General features: G+C 37.0%; 1 protein-coding gene across 1 annotated transcript in view; it reads right to left on the bottom strand.

The window, feature by feature from the left end:
- Window positions 1-19,998, bottom strand: part of LOC140230881 (basigin-like) — a 38,051-nt gene extending 18,053 nt beyond the window's left edge. Inside the window, exon 1 of the mRNA XM_072311026.1 lies at window positions 19,746-19,998. Within this exon, the coding sequence (XP_072167127.1) occupies window positions 19,746-19,836 (91 nt within the window). The 5' untranslated portion in view covers window positions 19,837-19,998. The remainder of the gene's footprint in view (window positions 1-19,745) is intronic.
- Window positions 19,999-21,100: the final 1,102 nt, after the last annotated feature.

Here is a 21,100-nt window from a genome sequence, read left to right as displayed (position 1 = left end):
ATGCATGCCTTCTTCTTTTGTTCTGCTTCCTTGAGCCCCAACTCCTACATTCTTATGGTGAGGCTGCCATGTCATCATCCTTGTTCATTGCAATTTGTTATAAATTTTGAAAACATTCTCATTCCTCATCCCAATCACTATAAATTCTGAAACTCTGTACTCAGTTTAACTAATTTATAGTTGTTAAAATGTAAAAGTCTGAAAATCATCCGGAGGTCCCCTTTAAGTTATAACACATTAAAAAGTGCACCTGATTCAGTGTTAAGTAATATGACTACTGCAAAAGTGGAAAATTTTGCAGTGTTGAATGAATACTTTTGCTTACTATATGTTCAAGTAGTTTGTCTTGATTTTGCGGAATTAAAAACATGTGAAACTAATCTTAACCTGCAGAGCACAAAAAAATTACTCACGTAAAAATATCCACTTTTACAGTAAAATGTCTATTATTTGCTGGATTTTTTGTTAAGACTTTCAGTTTATTTTAATGCTTTTTGTGATGATTAACAAAACAACTATTACACCAAGAGAGAGTTTTCTCTTTAAGGCAGACAGAATATTAAACAAAACACATCTGCTATCCACGAACAGATGGGAAAATGGGATGGGAAGTGAGGGGAAAAGGGCGAGTGATAAGGAAGGCTAAAAGAGCACTGAAAGAGCTATTGAGCTCGCGTGCAATTGACAGAAACGGCCCATTGAAATGCAGAGTGATGGCTTTCACAAGCTATAAAATTTTCTTGCAAACCTTTACCATTAAATTGCCTGGACCAACTGAAACATCGCAGGCAAAACATGCATTGACCAAGGTACACAAAATGTCAGTTGGATTTCATCTTGCTTTCAATTTCCCCCCCCCCCCCCTTCATGCCCAAAGTCAGTTTGACAAAATGCAAGTGACATTGACAAGAATGTGCATTCTCACACTCTTTTTCTTGTGTTATTCCAAACACAATAAGTCTGTTACCATTATTCCCTTGTCAACAAAATACTTGGTCCCACATGCAATATAAACAGAGAGTACAATCCAAACTGCAACGAATTCCACAAGGAGCCAAGATTTGCAAAATAAGAATGCATGTGAAAGTTCTTGTCTACATTGTCTACATTGAATAATGCCAGTGGCAATTTGCAAACATTTTCTGCTGAAAAAAAAAAGCCTGTAGGCTTCAATTCATGAAAATTTAATGCCACAAATATATCTGGTTTTACAGGGTGCTGTTCGTTATTCCAAAGGTTTGCTATTCTGAAGGTTCGTTATTCCGAAGGTTTGTTAATCCGAAACACGCAAATTCCCCATACCTACGAGAGGTTCGTTAATCCAAAAATGAAAAAGAGTTATTTAATCCAAACATTTGTGGTGTTATTCCGAAGGTTCGTTATTCCAAAGACTTGTTAGTTCGAAAATGAAATTCAGAACAACGAACCTTCAAAATAACGAATCTTCGGACTAAAGAGCCTTCGGAATAACGAACCTTCGGAATAATGAGCTGTAACCGGTTTTACAGTATGCCGTCTGATACATGTACATACATATACGGATTCAAATTAACATGTGAAAAGTAAGAACACAACATGTTCAGCCTTTTGGAAATGTCCAGGGTCACATACAATACTGTACTCTACTGTTCATACATCAGTAATCATATTCATGGAGATAAATAAATTCTATGAGGCAATATTCCATAACTCACCACCCATTCCTCCACCTCCACCCCATCCTCCATCCCCAAGAAAAAGAGAAAGAAAGAACGAAAAACAAAAGAGGGGACCCCACGGACTCAGAGAACAATACAAGAAAACACAGCACATGGTAAACATCCCCGAGCACCATACACCTGTTGTGAATCTGGGCAGTTCAGGGCACTGCTGTCTTTCCCTTGAGAAGTTCCTTACCCATAATCATTACTGGATGCTGTCAGATGACACACAAAGTGCAGCCAGCCCTTTAGGTAGGGTGCAAAGCTATGCCTCCAGTCTTTGCACTGTCCCTTTTCATCTATCAGGCTCCTAACTCCTTGTCTACACACCGAAAAAAAGATATATATATACACTGTATATATATATATATAGTGAAGAGTTTGTTCGCAAAAACCGATAAGTCCATATTTGCCAAATGGAGATACAGTTGAACCTCTCGTATCCGGACAAGTCGGGACCGGGGCTCATCCGGATAAGGGATTTGGCCGGATACGGGAGACTCAATGCTTTATACACGTACATACCGTATAATAGAGCTCTATGGTACATACACATACACATGTACTGATGTAGCCCATTGTAGTACCACATGTAGTAATGTGTATACTGCAACCTTTTCATTGTAACACTCAGTATAACAGACCCCAAAATAGAGGTTCGTGTTTGCAAGCGGAAATCATTTTCTTTTATAAATTCTTGGGATGATTTACCTAAATAATCATTAAGAAATGTATCAAGTATATGTAATTCATGTGTGTTTCCTCCCGTAATTATTAAAAAAAGATTAAAAAATCACGGCGAGATTGCGTCCGGATAATAGAGAGATCCGGATAAAGGGAGGCCGGATAATAGAAGTTCAACTGTTTTTGCGATTAAAGGTCAAGAAAAATAAAGAGAATAATAAGAAATTTTTTGCTTCTTTTATCCATAATTTCACAAATATACCTTTATATGTAGTGACCAATATATCATTTAAAAGGTATTATTGTGTACTTTATGACAGAGACCGTACTTCAAAATCTTAAAAAATGGACTTATTGGTTTTTGCGTACAAACTCTTCATATATATATATAATATATATATATATATATATATATATATATATATATACAAACGTAGACCCACCAAGACAAGTCCTTTCGTACCATCATACAATGTGTAATACTACTTCTATATTTTGAGCTTGTGTTGTATGACGTAAATCATTCAGTTGTCAGTAACAAGTTAAAAGAATGTACACTGTATACTTTTAATTTTTTTTTTAAAGGAAATTTGAGGAATTCCTTTTTACATATTTTTTTCTATCACATGTCGATTTCCTGCAGTCTAACAAGTCAGAGGAATGCACGCTTTTCATGAAAAAGGACATTTTGTGAAATTCTCCTCCATACATGTGCATGGCTCAGATACTGGGTACCCTAATACACAGACTTTCTAGGTCACAGACAAAAAAATGCTGTACTAAAATAATTGTTGTCTTCCAAAATAAAAACTTACTCGTCTGTCAACAAAAATTACTCAAAGAACCTACAGAAACCATCTATAGCAATTTTTTCATAATATTTGTTGAATTGTGAAGAATTATGGGATAATTTATGTTATATTTTACAAGAAAAATTGTTACATACATGTATGTGAAATTTTAAAATATTTGTCTCCTTGTCCCTTTAAAGGGAGAGAATATGGCAAAGAGTAATAAGTGATGAATTGGTATATTAGAGAAGGAAGTTTCTCATGACAACACTTCCTGAACAATTAGGAGTTCCAATGCATGGGTGGGGCCTGCAGAAAAGAGTGATTAAGCTCATAACTCTTGGTGTCCACGGTTGAGGAAAAAAAGATAGTGGACACTAACTGCACAGTTCATACAACTATCAACTTGAATTACAAACAAGAGAGAAATGAAGCAAATCAGAGAATCACTATCATTAAAATACACAGGTCTATTTTCTCTTTCATTCTTTTTTTTTTTTTTTTTTTTGGTGTCCATGTGTTATGAGCAAATCACCTACATTAAGCTGGACTTAGTTTTCAATAAACATTGAATATATTGAACAAAGTCCAAAGAGTAATGTCATTGATCATAAACGAAAAATAATGCAACCTCCCTTCGTTAATTTTCTGAATGTCAACATTTTGTCATTGGTGTCCACTGTGGACATGAATTGTTATGAGCAAATCACTTTTCAACTGCATCGTTTTTATTCTATGGCTTCAATTTTACACTTGTGGCATTCAGGACCATGTGGATATAAAGTCTTTTTGGTGTTTTTTTTGGGTTTTTTTTTTCTTCAAAATAGGTGACATTAATGCAGGAATGAGTGGAAGGTCACAGTAACCACCCCCCCCCCCCCAAAAAAAAAAAAACAAAGAAACAAAGAAACATGATGCCTCCATCTACATACAAAGTAGGTGCCATATGACAAGATATAAATTGTATCAGAGATAACTAGAAATGTCGTTATGGCGACTGGTATGCCTCCGCCATAATGCATGATTCTCCTAATAGGTCTAGATAGTACATGTGGACAATGTGTGATAAAATTTTCACAAAATTGGCGAAATATTAAAATGACAAGTTTGTCACAAATGTGTTGAATGTTCACCTTCCTTGATCTAGGTTTAATTGGATGAATAGGAGAGCATGTATTTGGGATTTAAGGACTTTAACTTGACTTTGACCCAATCATATGTTTATGCATTGAGTAATTTTCCAGGTATGGAGAAAAAGTGCAATTTCTGTATTGAATAGTAAATTGTTACCGTTTTCATCTGGCCTTTGACCCTAAAATTCATAAGATAATCACTATCAGGCAGAACATTCATAAATATGTAGTACATTTCAAGATAATTTGAGCCACTTCCGAGATATGGAGGAAAAACTTAGTTCAGCACTTTCACTTGATCTTTGACCTTTGAGGCAAAATCAAAAGAAAAAAAAAAACTTTCCAGAGCATCTCTATTAGGTTATTGTATGCATGTACCATGTGTTACAAAAAAATAATCCTGCTGGCATTGCATAAACATGAGGGAAATGGTAATATTTTGAAGCGTTACCCTTGACCTTTGACCCCCTGACCTTTGACCCCATGAACCCTAAATTTGCTAGATAATCACTGCCAGTCAGTACATGTATATATATACTATGTTCCATGAAGATACCTTGAACAATTTCAAAGGTACAGAGAAAAAAGGAGAAGTTTTAATATTTTTACTTGACCTTTTGACCTTTGACCTCATGACCCAAACTTTCACGAGAGAATCTTAATCGGGTAACACATGTACTGTATAGGCACAACTTCACCCCCTAATGCCAAGTTTCATTACGATACCTCAAAAGGTTTTGATAGTTACCCTGTCCACAAAATTCATTACGGACGGACGGACGGACGGACGGACGGACAACCCGAAAACATATAATGCCTCCGGCACCACTTCGTGGCGGAGGCATATAAACAAAAAGAAGAAAAGAAAACTGACACAAATGGATAAACAGACAAGAAATTACTTAAATTAACAATTTATTCAAACTGATTCTGCATGAAGATCACAAATTTTGGATGACTTATCCAGTTGATCCATACTTACCAGATCATACCAATACAAAATAATTGATTCAGGATTTTCTAAGAAATGGATTATTAAAGCAACTCATCACCTGTATATTTGTACATGGTAGCAGCCACAATGGGTTCTACACCATGGATCATTGCCATCTATATCTGCTTGTACTTGATATCCTGTCTGTCCTGTTCTCAAAGCACTTTGATGAAAAGGGAAAGTGCCCAACATGTGAATTGTTTGAATTTAGATGCATGTAGCTTGTCATTTTGCGCTATTCCTTATGGTCTGAAGTGTGTCTTAATAAGAAATGATCATTTCAACGCAATATATCAAACTTATGGAAAATATTTCTCCTCATGCTACTACACTACCAGCATGGTGTCAAACCAGTATGCTTATTTATAATGCAGTCATCATCTGGCCCAGGTTCATACCATGCTGAATACCACATACCCTGACTTTATTAATACTAGATCAAAGTTCTTCTAAGAACACATTACAGGGCATATTAAGTTTCAAAAGACGCATATGGTGTGGAAATAACTTTATCTGCTGTAATGGGGTCCTTCATTGATACATACATGTACGTACTACGGAAAATAGCAGGATCTTCCTTGCACAACTTAACATCATGTGCCATGATGTTCATATCGGCTTTAGACAATGATATAAAATGGAGTGGACTACAAACTCTATGATGAATAGCATGGCCAAGGTTTCATCAAAATTGGGCCAAACAATTTTAGCAAGACATACAGACTCTTTAAAGCTGATTTAATGTTTTTGTTTTTTTACAGATATGTGATAGTCGCAATCACAAGTGCAGATTAGACGCGTAATGATAAAAATGTATCATTACCTCACAAGTCATAAAGTATGCCTGTAGGCCAAAACATGTACATATCTTTACCAAATTTCATTTTTCTCGCACTGTCGAATATGATCAAAATGTAGTGTATGTTTTGTATTTACCATCAAATTATCATGCATGCAGTCTTGCAAAAACTAAGCAACAATGATAATAATTGGGAACAGGTTTGGCCATAATTTATACTGCATACGCCATATATTTTGTGAGTCTAAATTTTTGTGAATTGGGAATTCCCGACGATTTCGCGAGTGGTTAAATTCGCGATTGTGGAGTCCTGTACTGAACAGAGAAATGTACATGCGTACGTCACATCCACATCGGAATCAGAGTCAATATTTTCGCGTGTCTTTAATTTAGCGAATAGCACCTGACTCGCGAAATTCGTGAAAATAAAAACCTCACGAAATATTCGGCGTATACAGTAATTGACAGACTTGTGTAACTTGTTTTGTTTTTCAGTGGTAGCAACTACCATGGTTCATATGTAATGTACATGTACATTGTAGATTTACAAGCAAGTATAAATCTCAGTGCATATAGATGTTGTTTTCATGCTAATCAGATGATCAAGGAAGTTACTGCGAAACTGTACAACTGTTTTACACTGATGGTACAACATGTAAAGTTACTTTGACTCCTTACAAACGCCATACATGTCCAAAATGCCCCCTAAGAGTAAAAACTCCATGACCTTATAGCCTTGTACATTTACATTGTACATACTTATATTCAACCAAAGGTTAGATTCTCATGCTCACTGTAACTACCACTGCCTACAGCATCCACGGATGAAGGAAGGAACGAATAGATTTAATAACCAGCTGCGTGAAAGGACAGACCATCCAAAATAATGATTTTAAAGCACAAACCACGACGATGTTCTTATAAAGTACCATCGATGCACTGCCACCTCATACAATTTAGACACTCACACAACAGTCAATGGGATCGCACAGGGTCATCTTCTTTCTTTTTCTTCACTCAAGCTGGCTTTCTACATGCCCTGCACACTGGATCAGTGATTTCGATGTGGCCTCCTGGAATTCCTACTTTATTATAATATGGCAAATCCCAAAGACTACCTCTCAACAGTAGGGCTTTATGAGATCTACATTATGTAGGCCTACACTTACTATTGTATTTTTGTATGTCTGGTCGTTTATAATTCTGTTTCTGAAGACTGAATGGAATTGGAAATAGCAATACTGCATTACAAACAACAACAGGAGTTCCATAATACACGCTGATACAACCAAGGAGGTACTAGGCGAGCGCCTAGTACCTCCTTGATACAACTATACAACAAAATGTATTTAAACAGTATTAAAAATAACAACAACACAAGGCAAGTGCCAAATTGTGTCTCGCCCATTCGCGTACAAGGAATTAACATTTTTTATAACTATTTTTATTCCTGCACTTATCAGTACTGAATGTAGCTCCCACAAGTTGAATATAGGCCTACATGTATTAGACAAGACGCTTGGATAGTCATGTGACCTGGGTACTTGGGTGATCTCAGTTTACATTGTACATGTAGGCTACATGTACAAATGTACCGTACAAACATGCGACGATACAAACTGTACCATACACCTGGTAGGGAAATTTATGTGAGAAGCAATATTCCTTGTATACCATGTGCTTCCATGAAACTATAACTTTGAAACAACAGCATCACTATTATAGGTACACATAGTACATGTCCTGATCATCCCATTCAAGAATATACCCTTCTGAATATTTTCAAGGGTTACAAGGCTTCAGATGACTGTGCCTATGAAAACTGTTGAGCTGCACAGTTTGTCCATGAATGCATGTACAGTGTATATATATTGCTATCAGTAGGCCTATAATAAACTGTAGAGCAGTGATTATATTCTCCATATAGACCTATTGTATGCAAAACAACAGCAAAAAGAGACAGAGAGAGGAATGCCAACACTGACTACAAGCCTCTCAATTGCATTTGGGGTGTGTTTTTGGGAACGCAGATGTGACTAAGCCACTTAATCCTATTGGATTAGTCACAATCCAGTATATCCATTATCAATTCACAATTAAAAAAAAAAAAAAAATTTTTGAAAATGCACACCCTAGCACACATGAATGCATTGTATCACTTGCTCATACACACTGTATCAGCATGTAACCTGCTCACCCCCTCTCCTTCCCCTCCCCTTTGTATGTTGTACTTGTACATTGTATATCACTACAGGTACATGTAAAATATCACCTATAGATGCTTCTCAACCCTGTAGCCTACAGTACAAGCACAGCTGTAAAAACACAGGTGTCATAAAATCTGCTTGACTGACACTGGTCAGAACATTTTATCTATAGAGGGGCCCCACTGTCGTAAAATATTCAGACTAAACACTTTTAAAATACACACTGTAGACTATTTGCATGTCACAATGGTTGCGTTTCACTCAAGTGCAAGTGTTACAGAAATTTATGAAAAAAAAATCAAGAAGATTATGATTTCAGCAATTTAGCAATGGCTGCTCTATTGAGAGAACCCCTCCTCAAGAAAAATACTGTTCTAACTTTGACATCACTTATTGGTGTTTGCAGAGTATTACGCGGTAAATTGATTATCACATCTGCTACAGCTTACAAACACTGTACGGGTACTTAAAGGTGTATGTCCAAAGCCAGAGCAATATCAAGAGAAGGCTTTAAAAAAAAAATGAAAAAAAGAAAGAAATACTTCATTTTGCTTTCAAATTTAAACAAAATCATAAACAGAAATAATCAAACTTGAAACTACAAGTCCTGGCACAAGCATTAATTTCTTCACGGCACATTGTACATTTTGTAGTGTTGGGGAATACATATGTACAACTACAGTCATGACGGACTGTACATGTATTGTGAAACTTCTGGACATTAACATGATCCACATCATATACTGTAATAAAAGAAAACTCATCAGTTTGCATGATTACTGTCACTCAGACTAGACTTCAGTCAGTTTTCTTGAGATACGACGAGCCATTCCATTACCGATATTGATGTGATATACAACATGTAGGCCTTTAAATGAGTAATTAATCACAAATGCATGAATCACAAATTTGTGCTAGTCCTTGCTGTCACTAGGATGCACAAATGCCCATGTCCTACTAAGCACAGTGTAATATGCAGATGGTTACAGTACATGTACACGCTTGTACATGTATGCAGCTTCACATCATCCCATAATCTTTGGGCTAAGCATACTGTAAGCTTTCCAAAAACTTGCTCCTCTGGAATCAGTATCTCTGAAATGTACTTTGATGACCAGTGCATTAGGAGAGCGTACAATCCCTGATGTTATCAGGACTTGATGACTACTCAGGAATACCGTAATCCTGTAAAGTTTGTAGCAAAGCTTGACTTTCAACACCCAGTGATGTATACATAGAGAAATACAGTTCATACAACACTGCTATGAATTGCAGGAGATACAACTTCATACAAGACATACAATACATATTGTGTACAATGTACAGTATGTTTAATCCAACAGAGTATAATATCTGAACAGTGACCCAAGATAATTTATGCTGATGTATACAATTGTAGTTGTACATTGTGTGGCAACATCTTCTACAGTTTACTAAATGTGCCATGTACAACTGTACATGTATATTGTACACCATGTTTGTAAGATGATGCTCCCAGTCTCCCACACAAGTGAATCAATTCCTGGTAATCATGTACAAGATGTACATACTACATACATCGTATGTACACTACAGCAAGTAACCACCAGCTGGTTTTGCCATGGACGTTGTATACATACAAACTCTGTAGGCCACAGCCTATACAGTGTAGGCGTACTCGTCATATGCTCAGTCAAGGAGAACAAGGTGGCACAGGAACTCCACATGGCACTTATGTCAACGATGAAAAGCTTTTATGCACCAGATCAGTATAGTCACAGACACATTTTCAACATAAATGTAATCAGCCATTCAAATTTTACTGAGCACATGTACAAAGAGCTGCCTTGGTCACAGGAGTGTGAGATTGCTTACGTAACATTCTCAAGTTGTAGCACACATGAAATATCACTGAATTATAGAAAATATTTCCTTAAAAGATTGTACATGTATGCATAGTGTACAGTATGTGTACTGAAAAATGACTGTCTCTTTTTGACTCAAATGAGAACAATGATCTTGGATAAATTTCATTTTGCATTTCTCAAGATCCAAAAAAAAAAAAAAAATGTGATCCAATTGATCATTCAAAATTGGAAGAAGAATTGCCCCATGTCTTATTCACAGAGGGTGACACAAAAATAAATATTTGTATGATATCAGGTACATGTATGTTTATACAGCAAATGATCATGAATACAGTGTAGCTACAATATACGCTGTACATGTACAAATGTACACTATTGTATGGCCCCGAAGAAAGGGAAAGTATTTGTAGCAAGCAACTACAGGATTGACGGCTTAAAAAAAAAAAAAAAAATACCCCTCCAAAGGACTGGATATTTACTCTCCTATATTTTACAGACCTGTGTTGCTGTGCCTGTCACAAAGTCATGTTTTCTTCAAAGAGAATTCCCCATTTCCGGTAATGAACAAAGGTGTACATATACTGTATTAGTGTATAGTGCTTCAGGATGGAGAGTGATAACAAACTTGTTTTATAGCAAGGAAGAAGAAATAGAGACTGAAAGGCAGTTCAAGTCAATAATATAATGTACATGATGTACATTGTACAATGTACATTATTGTCAATACAAGTACTCCAAATGGGCTACAGCTGTATTTCTATGCACTTGAAAGAACATCTGTAAAACACTGGAAAGTTTCAAATTCATGCCGTTTATATACAGTGTATTAATAGTGCACAATGAAATGAAATCACCAAGAAGCCACAGCTTAAGGAAAAAAACAAAACAAAACAAAACAAAACAAAACAAAAGGGATTCCCCTCAGAAAGGCAGTTGGTTCTTGAAAATAATGCAGCCCAATGTCTCACAGCTATAATTGTGCATCACACTGTAATGTGACTGAAATAAGAGCAACAGGAGGCATGGGAGGATGAACACTATAACATCAAACGCAAATCATTGTATAGCATCAAAGGCACATCATTGAATACAGGGAATGTTATACCGTAACTCATTTATTGCAGTTCGGAAGAAAGCGAGTACAGAGTATAACAAATGTCGTAATTTCACTTGCACATGTATGTGAGTTTATGACAACACATCAACATACAGTACTGTACAGTGCAATAGTAGGTTTAGTGGTACATGTATCTAGCCTTCCTCATCGTTGTTGTTTTAGATAATACTGAAAGAAAAAATTTGTAAAATATGTGTCTTGTTGAAATTGTGATGCTGCCTTGAATATACAGTACAGTTTGAAAGAGGGAAACTATTTGAAGCAGTCATGCCTACACTTTGACAAAACAATCCTTTTTTAAACTGTGCCGTGCATGCCACAGTAGGCGCTGTGATGAATGGGTGCAGTTGATTGAACACACACTCAATTGTGTATACAGTACATGTACACGAACACCATTTTAAAACTTGTACACTCCATGGGGATGAGATGAACGTAATCCATCTGGTTCGTAATCCACTGTGCCAAATCCTGAACTGCCCTCTGCTGAGCTCCCCTACAAAGAGGGTAGTGTGTATAAATTGTACACACACATGAAATGCGCGCACCAATTTTCACCGCATACACACATATTTCGCTGGTCTAGGGTACAATTATTTTGCACATTTATACAAGTGTACATACATGTAGCTATACATTGTGCATATGTTGTACTTTGGTTCACATACATTGTACAGTAGTGTGTACATCTGCTAGACCTATTCTGTTTTAAAACACTAGTGTAAATAATTAAGTTGGCCATGACTAGAAGGCTTCTAAATTAGAAGATGAAAGTAATGGGTTATACAATGGGTCAGGTGCATTGCTACAATGTGCAATGTACACATCAGTATACAAATAGTAAACAGTACATAGACATACAGTGTACAGTGTTGTACCAAAGCCCCCCCCCCCCCCCCCGCCTCCCAGCTGTATAACTAATAAATATAGACATCAGCACTTAAAAAAACAAAATAAAAACAAAACAAAACAAAACAGCGCCTCAAACCAAACACGTCTTAAAATTGCCCAATATCCTCCACAGGATTCTAAACAATTATCTCATCGTGGTGGCTTACACTTGTAGCCCTATCCATCATTCACACACGTCATTTACACACGTCATACATACATGCTGCCCACACATGAAGGTAACTTGAATTCCTGCACGCTCACAAGATATTTCCTTAAAAATGTTCAGAAGCAACACAGTCTCTGTGTGTCTCTGTGTGTGTGTGTGAACTTGGACTTGGTCTCTGAACAGATCCTTCAATGGCATGAGGAAAGAAAAAGCAGCTATTCTGATGAAACTACACTCACCTGCTGTTTTTATGGTACACAGAATCAGGTTTTTCTGTCATTGTCTAACTTACTGAGTACTGTAAAAGGGGAAATTTTCGTGGTGTTGAAATTTTCGCCCATTTCACACAACCAGGAGCTAGCGCAATAAAAGCATGCAAATATTTTTGCTTGCCATATGTTGATGTCTTCACATGTGAAACTATTCTTACGCGGCGGAGCGCGAAAAATTAGTCATACAAAGTACAAAAATATCCACTTCAATTACAGAATACAGTGTACTATGCATTCCATGATAAAGAGTTGCTTAGAAAAAAAAAAAAAAAAAAATTGAATGCAGACCCACACTACCCACTGTAGGTAACCAGGGGCGGATCCAAGAATTCTGTAAAGGGGGCGCAACTAATATTTCTGGTGCCACTTCTGGGTTTCATTTCATTTTTTTTTTCCTTTTTATTTCTTATGTTTTTGATGATAAATAAAGGACAGAGCTACCAAGTCTCACGCATTCTGCGTGAGACTCAAGCATATAGGGGCCATCTCACGATCTCACGCATGACACCCATTTTTCTCACGCATCTGGCGAAGTCTCTAACTTGGGCCTATAATAATGAGCATAGCTCAAAAGACTAAAGTGATAGTTGCAATTGAAGGTATATTTCCCTTTTGTCTTTCAAAATAAGTAAAAAATAGTCACTTAAGAGTGCACCTGATCGCACCATTAAGAGCTAAAAATTGAAAAAGCTCCCTGCATGTACCGTGGGAGGCCACAGGGGGAAAAACCCCTCCCACACCCTCGCTCGCGCGCACATTCGCATGCCGAAATGCCGAGTCATGAAAATCTCACTCATAAAATTTTTTTGAACTTGGCATCCCTGAAAGGAGGGGGGTGTGCGCCTCTTGCGCCCCCCTCTGGATCCGCCACTGGTAACGGTGTTGGCTTCTTGTCGAAAGAAAAATATCTTCATGTACTCAGATACTTTGAAGAAGCTTGGTAAACATAATTATCACAATAATGTCATCGCATTAAACATTCATTCATACATAACTTATACAATACCTGTAGTTTAGACTTACCAAGTGTCAGTACTGAATGACAGAGAATACCACTAACATAATAGTCTTGGCACTACAGTGTATTATAAGTTTATTACAAGGTGTTGGGAATGGAAGTGGTACTGCAATAGAGAAAAAAAAAAGCCCTCTGGGTTTCTACAAACAAAAATGTGGAAAATCACATGAAAATATACAACTCAGCCCAAATTAAACACAAAAAGATATCCTCAAAATCATCTTTAAAATCAACCATTTCTACATTTGTATGCAGTTTTTGGTCCCAAATGCCTATACCATAAATACCTGTAAACAACAACAAAGGAACAGACACAAAAAGGAGGTACATGTACATTGTATGACTTGCAGTGAAGATCAGCCCAGGTGTACAAGTGTACCGGAACACAAAATTGTGGTGCATAGATGTGGTGTGTGCTACATGATGTTGACTTTGTTCACACAAAATGGATCTCTTAAAAGGTCATTAAAAAGGGAGGGGGGGGGGGAATGAAATATTACAATTGTATGAGGATTAACACACAATCTGCAACTTTCGCATTCTACTGTTAATTGGTTGGATAATAGAGCAGATCAACAAAAGTTAACATCAGGAAGTGTTTCCACAAGTTATGGTTCATTGTACTATTCAATGCACTCAATAATACACTTTTGACAGTCTCCAATAACAAACTTCACTGGGACTAAAAAAAAAAAAAAATCCTTTCACTGATAAATGTTGGAGATCTTTGATTACAAACACAAAAATCAAAACCAGCAGAATACTGTAATTGGCAAACTATTTGCATACTGTAAAAGACCCCCCCCCCCCCAATCTCAAACAAACACTCATTCTGCTTTCTAAAACCAAATCTTGAAAGTACAATGGCAAAGAGGGTGGGGTGTGAAGGGATGGACATGGAACTTAGAAAATGAGGTGAACAGGCTATTTGTATCAACACTGAATCATGATGTTGCTCAGATTTCACTGTGTATGTGTGTTTGTTTCCAGTTCACATCTTACAATATTAAATGAGTATGACTTCCCACACAAAATTTGAAGAAAAAAAAAACACACACACACACATTTAAACTTTAATGAAAGGCAAAATGACTTTAGTTCTCAAAAAAAAAAAAAAAAAAAAACAACAACAACCAAAAAACAACCCACAACTGTAGTGACTTCAATTTGGTTTAAAACAGATACAGTTTTATTTCTGTATAAATGCTACATTTGCTTTATCATGCACCTGAATTTCATATACATGTACTGTACATGTGTGCCTGTGAAAATTGCAGATATATTGTTTAACATTCCTTGAATTTGCACATGTTTTTATTGACTTTTAAACCTAATAAACTACTGTACCATCAAAGGCACACTCATCAAATTAAATCTTAAGCCTCAAATTAGAACTCACCCACTGTGGTGATTGCATACATTTGTAAGACACAAATACAGTTTGTTATAGTATGCCTGCAACTTTGAGACACGCTCAGATTAACTGATTTTCTCACAGAGGTAGGGAAATTAATGTTCTTTATTACAAATACTAACTTCAGTGTGCATTATAAATGGATATTTCTCCTCTACAGACCTACAAACAAGCTACAATTTGTACAATGTACAATTTTGTATCCCATTTACTGTACCAATGTAATATCAAATGCAGTTTAAACTGCAACTACTGGTAATGCACTTTGCATGCAACAGTTGTTGCTATGTTGGGCAAACATCAGGCCTGCCTCTGGCAAACTCTTTGACTGTCACGAAGTCTTGTGTTATAGAGGTACTGATGACAATGTATGCATGAAGTTTGAATAAACTGGTCTATTACATATGTATGTTCTGAATTTTTTCCACTGATAACATCCAGTTTGCTTGTGACTTGCCCACAATGTATGAAATGGTCTTAGTATCCCATGTTGGCTAGGGCCATAATTATAATAAACAACAAAAGCAATGAATACCAAAAAAAAAAGTAAAAAGAAACTGCAACTGCTGGCTGTACGACTGGCAAACAGTCTTGCTGCACAAAATCACTGGTTGTTTGTCATCTTCCACTTATAATTAATTAGAGTGCCTTTTACATTTGTATGACCAGTCTCCGTTTATAAGGGCATATATGTGGTATGTATAAATCAATAACAGCACTAAATAATATAGGCACACGTGTTTGTGAAATTTGTGTATGGAGCGAAATACAGACATCTAGCAAAGAAGGAGGTGACCAGAATTTACATGAAGTTTTACAAGTGTGCCTTTCCCAATACCAAAATATGTTTTTTTCAATACAATGTACAGTACGTACAAGGCCTACATTGTATGTTTTCTTTTTTCCAATGCATTTCAATCTTTGGAGAGAGAGAGAGAAAAAAAAGAAGCCAAAATCATCAGCCAAATAAGGAAGTGTTATTCTCAAAATAAAAATCTTAAAATGCACCATATGAAATGTACACATTCATACTTAATTTACATATGAAAATGCAACCCTACACACACATGTTGGTCCACCAACACCATGAACTGGACATGTGGGGGAGGGGATATTGATGGGGGTACAGCAGACTACCATATACAGTAAGTTCTTGGTACAAATCGGCCAGATCTTACCTGTTGAGTTGGTGGGAGCGGTTTGAGTTGATTCTGTGACATTAACTACAGCGTGCAAATGGCAAATTGACAGTGATATTGCATGAAATACATTGCATGTATGATACCAATTTGTCCTTCACCACTTCTCACAGTCTGATCACACTGGAAAAGCAGGACAGAATCTCAAAATACAGTAACTCTGTGTTCTTGGAATTACTCGTTTGGTGACTAAATCTTTCAAAGAGAAAATCCATAAAGTGGATGCGATCATCCTGATCCATAATAACTAGTACACATAATGTACAATGTACATGGCTGTACATCTTCCTATGAATGGATATTTGCTATGAAACTGAAGCCTTCAAGCTGATGCTGCTCCTTTCATACCACCTGCTATGTATCTTTCTCTTTCATATACTACAAAGTACGCCCTACTCATAAATGCAAATTGTCTTTCACACATTTTTACTCACATTTTGTATATGAATTATATAATATAGTTGTACAAATTTGTACATATGAATGTAAAAAAAACCCATAAAATCCTACCTTTTTAATGTCTGGGGAAACCAAATGCAAAGCATTGTCAAGTTTCTATCTGGTTAAATTGTCCTAGAGAAGAAAAAACTGGTAAGAAGCTTCAGGCAACTATTGCCTTCAGACCAATTTGAATGACTTCAAAACAGAAAAATATCTAGTTACATCTCGTAAAATTGTATGTTTACATCACAATAATACAAATTGCATGTAATATTATTTGTTGAAAGTAGGTAAAGCTGTAGCAGTACAATTTGTAGATTGTAAGCAAGAATATATACACTTGTTAAAAAATATATTTTTTATAGTACATACTGTACAGTAAAGTGTGGTATCTTTATTTCTATCACTGCACCTCGTTGTTCAGAGTCTTGTGCTTTGTCAGGATTTAAGAATATTGAATAAACATCTGGGACATTATTCTCTCAAACTGAATCGGTACTACCATACCAAAACTGGTCAAGGGTTTCAATATTATTGTCATAATACACTGTCTAGCAACAACATAAATTGTGGCTCTGAATGTACACAAACTACCCTGGTACAGATAAAAAAATTGAACTTGATGTATTGTACAATGTACTCATCTGCATACAATGTTAAACTGTATCTCGCATTTCATTGTGTATCATCATGCTGAATGGGAAAAATGTTAGTATCCTAACATTGGCAGAACCAGTAGTTTAGTCTACCTCTCATGCAAGCATCCACAGGCAAAATTCTAATTGAAATCTTAATGGACTAAAACCACCAGGGGCCTTGGGATAGGAAGTAAGTTCTTCTTTGAGAAAACTTGCTGTAGACAAATGTTTGTGACAAGACCAGAAAAGCAAAGGAAAAAACAGACGATTAGAATGAAGTGGAAATCATTTCAAGAAAACAAAGTTGTATAGAATGTAGCAAAATTTAGGTCAGTTTGATAATTTTCAAGGTGGTGTATGATGTAAATTGCATAGTGTGTGATGTGGCTAGCAAGATGTATCCAGCTGGCAGTGCCATGCAGTCACACGTCTTAACTGTACAGTTGGTCGTAAAATATGGTCGGCCCCTCACAACAGACAGATACAAATTGCATCTTCCAATCACTCTGCTGTGTGGACTTCGGACCTACATGTTGAGGTACTTCACTTGATACACAAGAGGAAACAGTACATAGAATTTCCTGTTTTTCCCCATTTTTCCTAAATAAGGGATAACGACAGTTAGCCAAGATTTGTACCTTTGCTCAAGGCACAAGTCAAGCCCACCAATTTTATATGATTTATTCCTCTTGATAGAGTTCTAGAGTCTATACTTTGCTCTACAACCTGCGCCTGTAGGGCCTACATTGTAAATAACCTAGCCAAAGATTATCAATAATAATATCAATTAAATTTACAGCCAGTGCATAAATTTACTTACAAGAGTCATTTTTTTAGGTCAAACATGTACATGTGTGACCCCCTTTAAACCCCCCAGGATTGCCCTACTGTATTCCTTTGTCCTTCCTTCAAAAAATTAAAGGAAGTCATAAAGTGTACTTCATTGAAGTTAAACTGTCAGGAACACTTGGTGGGACTGGGACTTCAGACACAAGTAAATTTAGTGGGAGGGTGGGATATTCATCATTCGCACTGCAGCTTGCTGTTGAATGAAGGCGGCAGCCAGCCACGGACGCGGGCCCTTGCTAAAGAAGCACACAGACAGCACTTGACCGACAAGTATGTCTAAGGCGAAAAACTTCTCATTTGTAATAATGACATTTGCTGGGTCAGTTGTTCGCTTCTTAGACAGACACCATTGATACATACGCTATTGCGACGGTTTCCACCGTTGTCGTGAAAACGCAACTTCGACCCAGTTCCCCCCGCATAAAAATGGTTATTATTGTTTTTTCCAGCTTGGTTTTCAACCAATCTGGATAAAAACATATACAGGATTAATCAGTCAACATTTTGACTCACCTCTTCCACTGTTTCCTCCTGTTTTCTGGTTGTTTCCTCCACTTCTTTGCAGCGCTCCCCAATTCATCGCCGCCTTCGTTTGAAAAATGACTGCACGAACGTCTACGGCAAGCCAAATGCTCCGTACAATCACTATATCGGTACACTTACAAACTTGTACGTTTCTCACAATATTACGAAGTTAAATTTAGCGCTCAAACAACTTAGAATATCTACTAGTCCTTTTGTCAATAAACGTAAGTGTACCGATATACTGTAAAACATGAAATATTCGCGGCACGAAATTTTCGCGAATTGGAGCCGACGGCCTTTTTCGTGGCAAGAAATTTTCGCGAATTGCCTCTTGCGTTCAATGCAGATAAGAAATTTCACGTGCATTTTAATTTCGCGAATCTTGGCGCTCGCGAAATTCGCGAAATTAAAATGCACGCGAACATTTCTCGTTTTACAGTAGTGATTGTATGGAGCATTTGGCTTGCCGTAGACGTTCGTGTGGTCATTTTTCAAACAAAGGCGGCGATGAATTGGGGAGTGCTGCAAAGAAGTGGAGGAAACAACCAGAAAACAGGAGGAAAAAGTGGAAGAGGTGAGTCATTAAATGTTGACTGATTAATCCTGTGTATATTTTTTCCAGATTGGTTTGAAAACCAAGCTGGAAAAAGTTAACCATTTTTGTGCGGGGGAACTGGGTCGAAGTTGCGTTTCCACCACAACAGTGGAAACCGTTGCAATGGCGTATGTATTTACAATGGTGTCTGTCTAAGAAGCGAACAACTGACCCAGCAAATATAAATGTCATTATTATAAATGAGAAGTTGTTCGCCTTAGGCCTAACGTTAGACCCCCCATTTTTCTACTTCTTCATGTAGGTTTAGATCTACATGTAGATGGTCTACTTGTCGGTCAAAGACAGCACAAGCACAACGCAACGCACCACCACAAGTAAATTTTACAACATGTATATGTAACGATCACGGTTAAACACGATTTGCTACGGTTACACATTTTAGACTACAGTATATATAAATTGTACATTTCTAACGTAGATAAACAAGAGGTTGCAACTCACGAGCACAAACTGAGCAGACATTACATAAGGCCAGTCCGATAACCACGGCAGTAGCAGCGATGAGTTGTGAAGGGGATCGTCTCGAATGCATTTTTTTAGAGTTTATTTATAAATCAAACCTAAATTTCCACGAGGGAAGCAAGAGTGGGATCTGTCTTGATGTGTCTTGATCCTTAGGACACCTTCAAGTAGCTCGCCAAAGCCGAATTGTATATTCGGATTCGGTACCGACGGTACAGTTTCATCCACTGTCTAACGTAAAATCGGTGTACTCGTAGATCAGTCGTAAAACCAACATACAGTGTACATGTAATATACTAGACACGTACGTGGGTAAATGCATTGACATCATCGTCGCATCCATACCAAGCGCACGAACACTGGCTGTGCGCTTTGTGCGTACGTAGTATACAGCAAAGAGTATAGAGCGCACGCTACTCTTTACAGGCAGCTCTATGAGCGTACGCAGGTTCAGTTGGTAACATACACAACAGCGAGAGGTCGCTGTTTCGGGCCACATTCAATAGTGGAACAAAATCGAGGCTTTCAACTGTCTTAAAAAAACTTTTTGTTATTGTATACTCCGATTAAAATGTAACCTTGTTACTTTAGAACCTATTTGCATTTTTGTCCTAGTTTTTAGAGAACTTGCAATTCAAAAGTGATGAAAAATTTGTTAATCGATGAATTTATAATCGAAAATCTTTTTTTTTTAAATATATTTCAGACCTCCCTCTTTTTACCCCAGTGCTGAACCTGCCCTTTAAGTGATTAGATAATTAATTTTGCTTACTGCCAAGTAGACCTTGATTCACAGATTGAGTGACGGCTGACAACTGTATATACATGTATATTTGTAAATAATGTTCTATATCGTTATAGTATTATATTATGTTTATGTTATGTGCGTTTAAGCCTTTATATGCCCCCACGGGGCCAAATTCTCAATAAAGTTCAAAGTTCAAAGTTCAAAGTAAAACTAGTCCGACGAGATGTTTTTTCCTCCCCACCGCCTACTCATACTGCTCTTTCAGTTTGGGCCATGATATCGCACCAAGAGCTAGAGATGATAAGGTGTATGGCGCAGGTTCCGCAGGCTGTGAGTCCTTGGCCCCGTCTTACAAAGGTTGTTATCAAAATCATGATACTTGTGATTGATTTCAACATGCGATTACAAAGAAATTTGATAAAGATGTGTGAATTTTATACAATGATACAAAATTCCGTTCCAACAAGCCTGAATTCCAAGTGAGCTTGAAATTACAGAGATCAGATCATGAGGGTCGTATCTCTTCTATCTGATACCCTATCTTCATGCGTTTGATGTAAAAAAAAAAAAGTGTATTGATTTAAGC

The sequence above is a fragment of the Diadema setosum genome, chromosome 7, assembly GCF_964275005.1.
Source record: "Diadema setosum chromosome 7, eeDiaSeto1, whole genome shotgun sequence".
Lineage (NCBI taxonomy): Eukaryota > Metazoa > Echinodermata > Echinoidea > Diadematoida > Diadematidae > Diadema > Diadema setosum.
The sequence above is the reverse complement of the archived record's forward strand: the minus strand, read 5'-3'. Positions and strand labels throughout refer to the sequence as shown.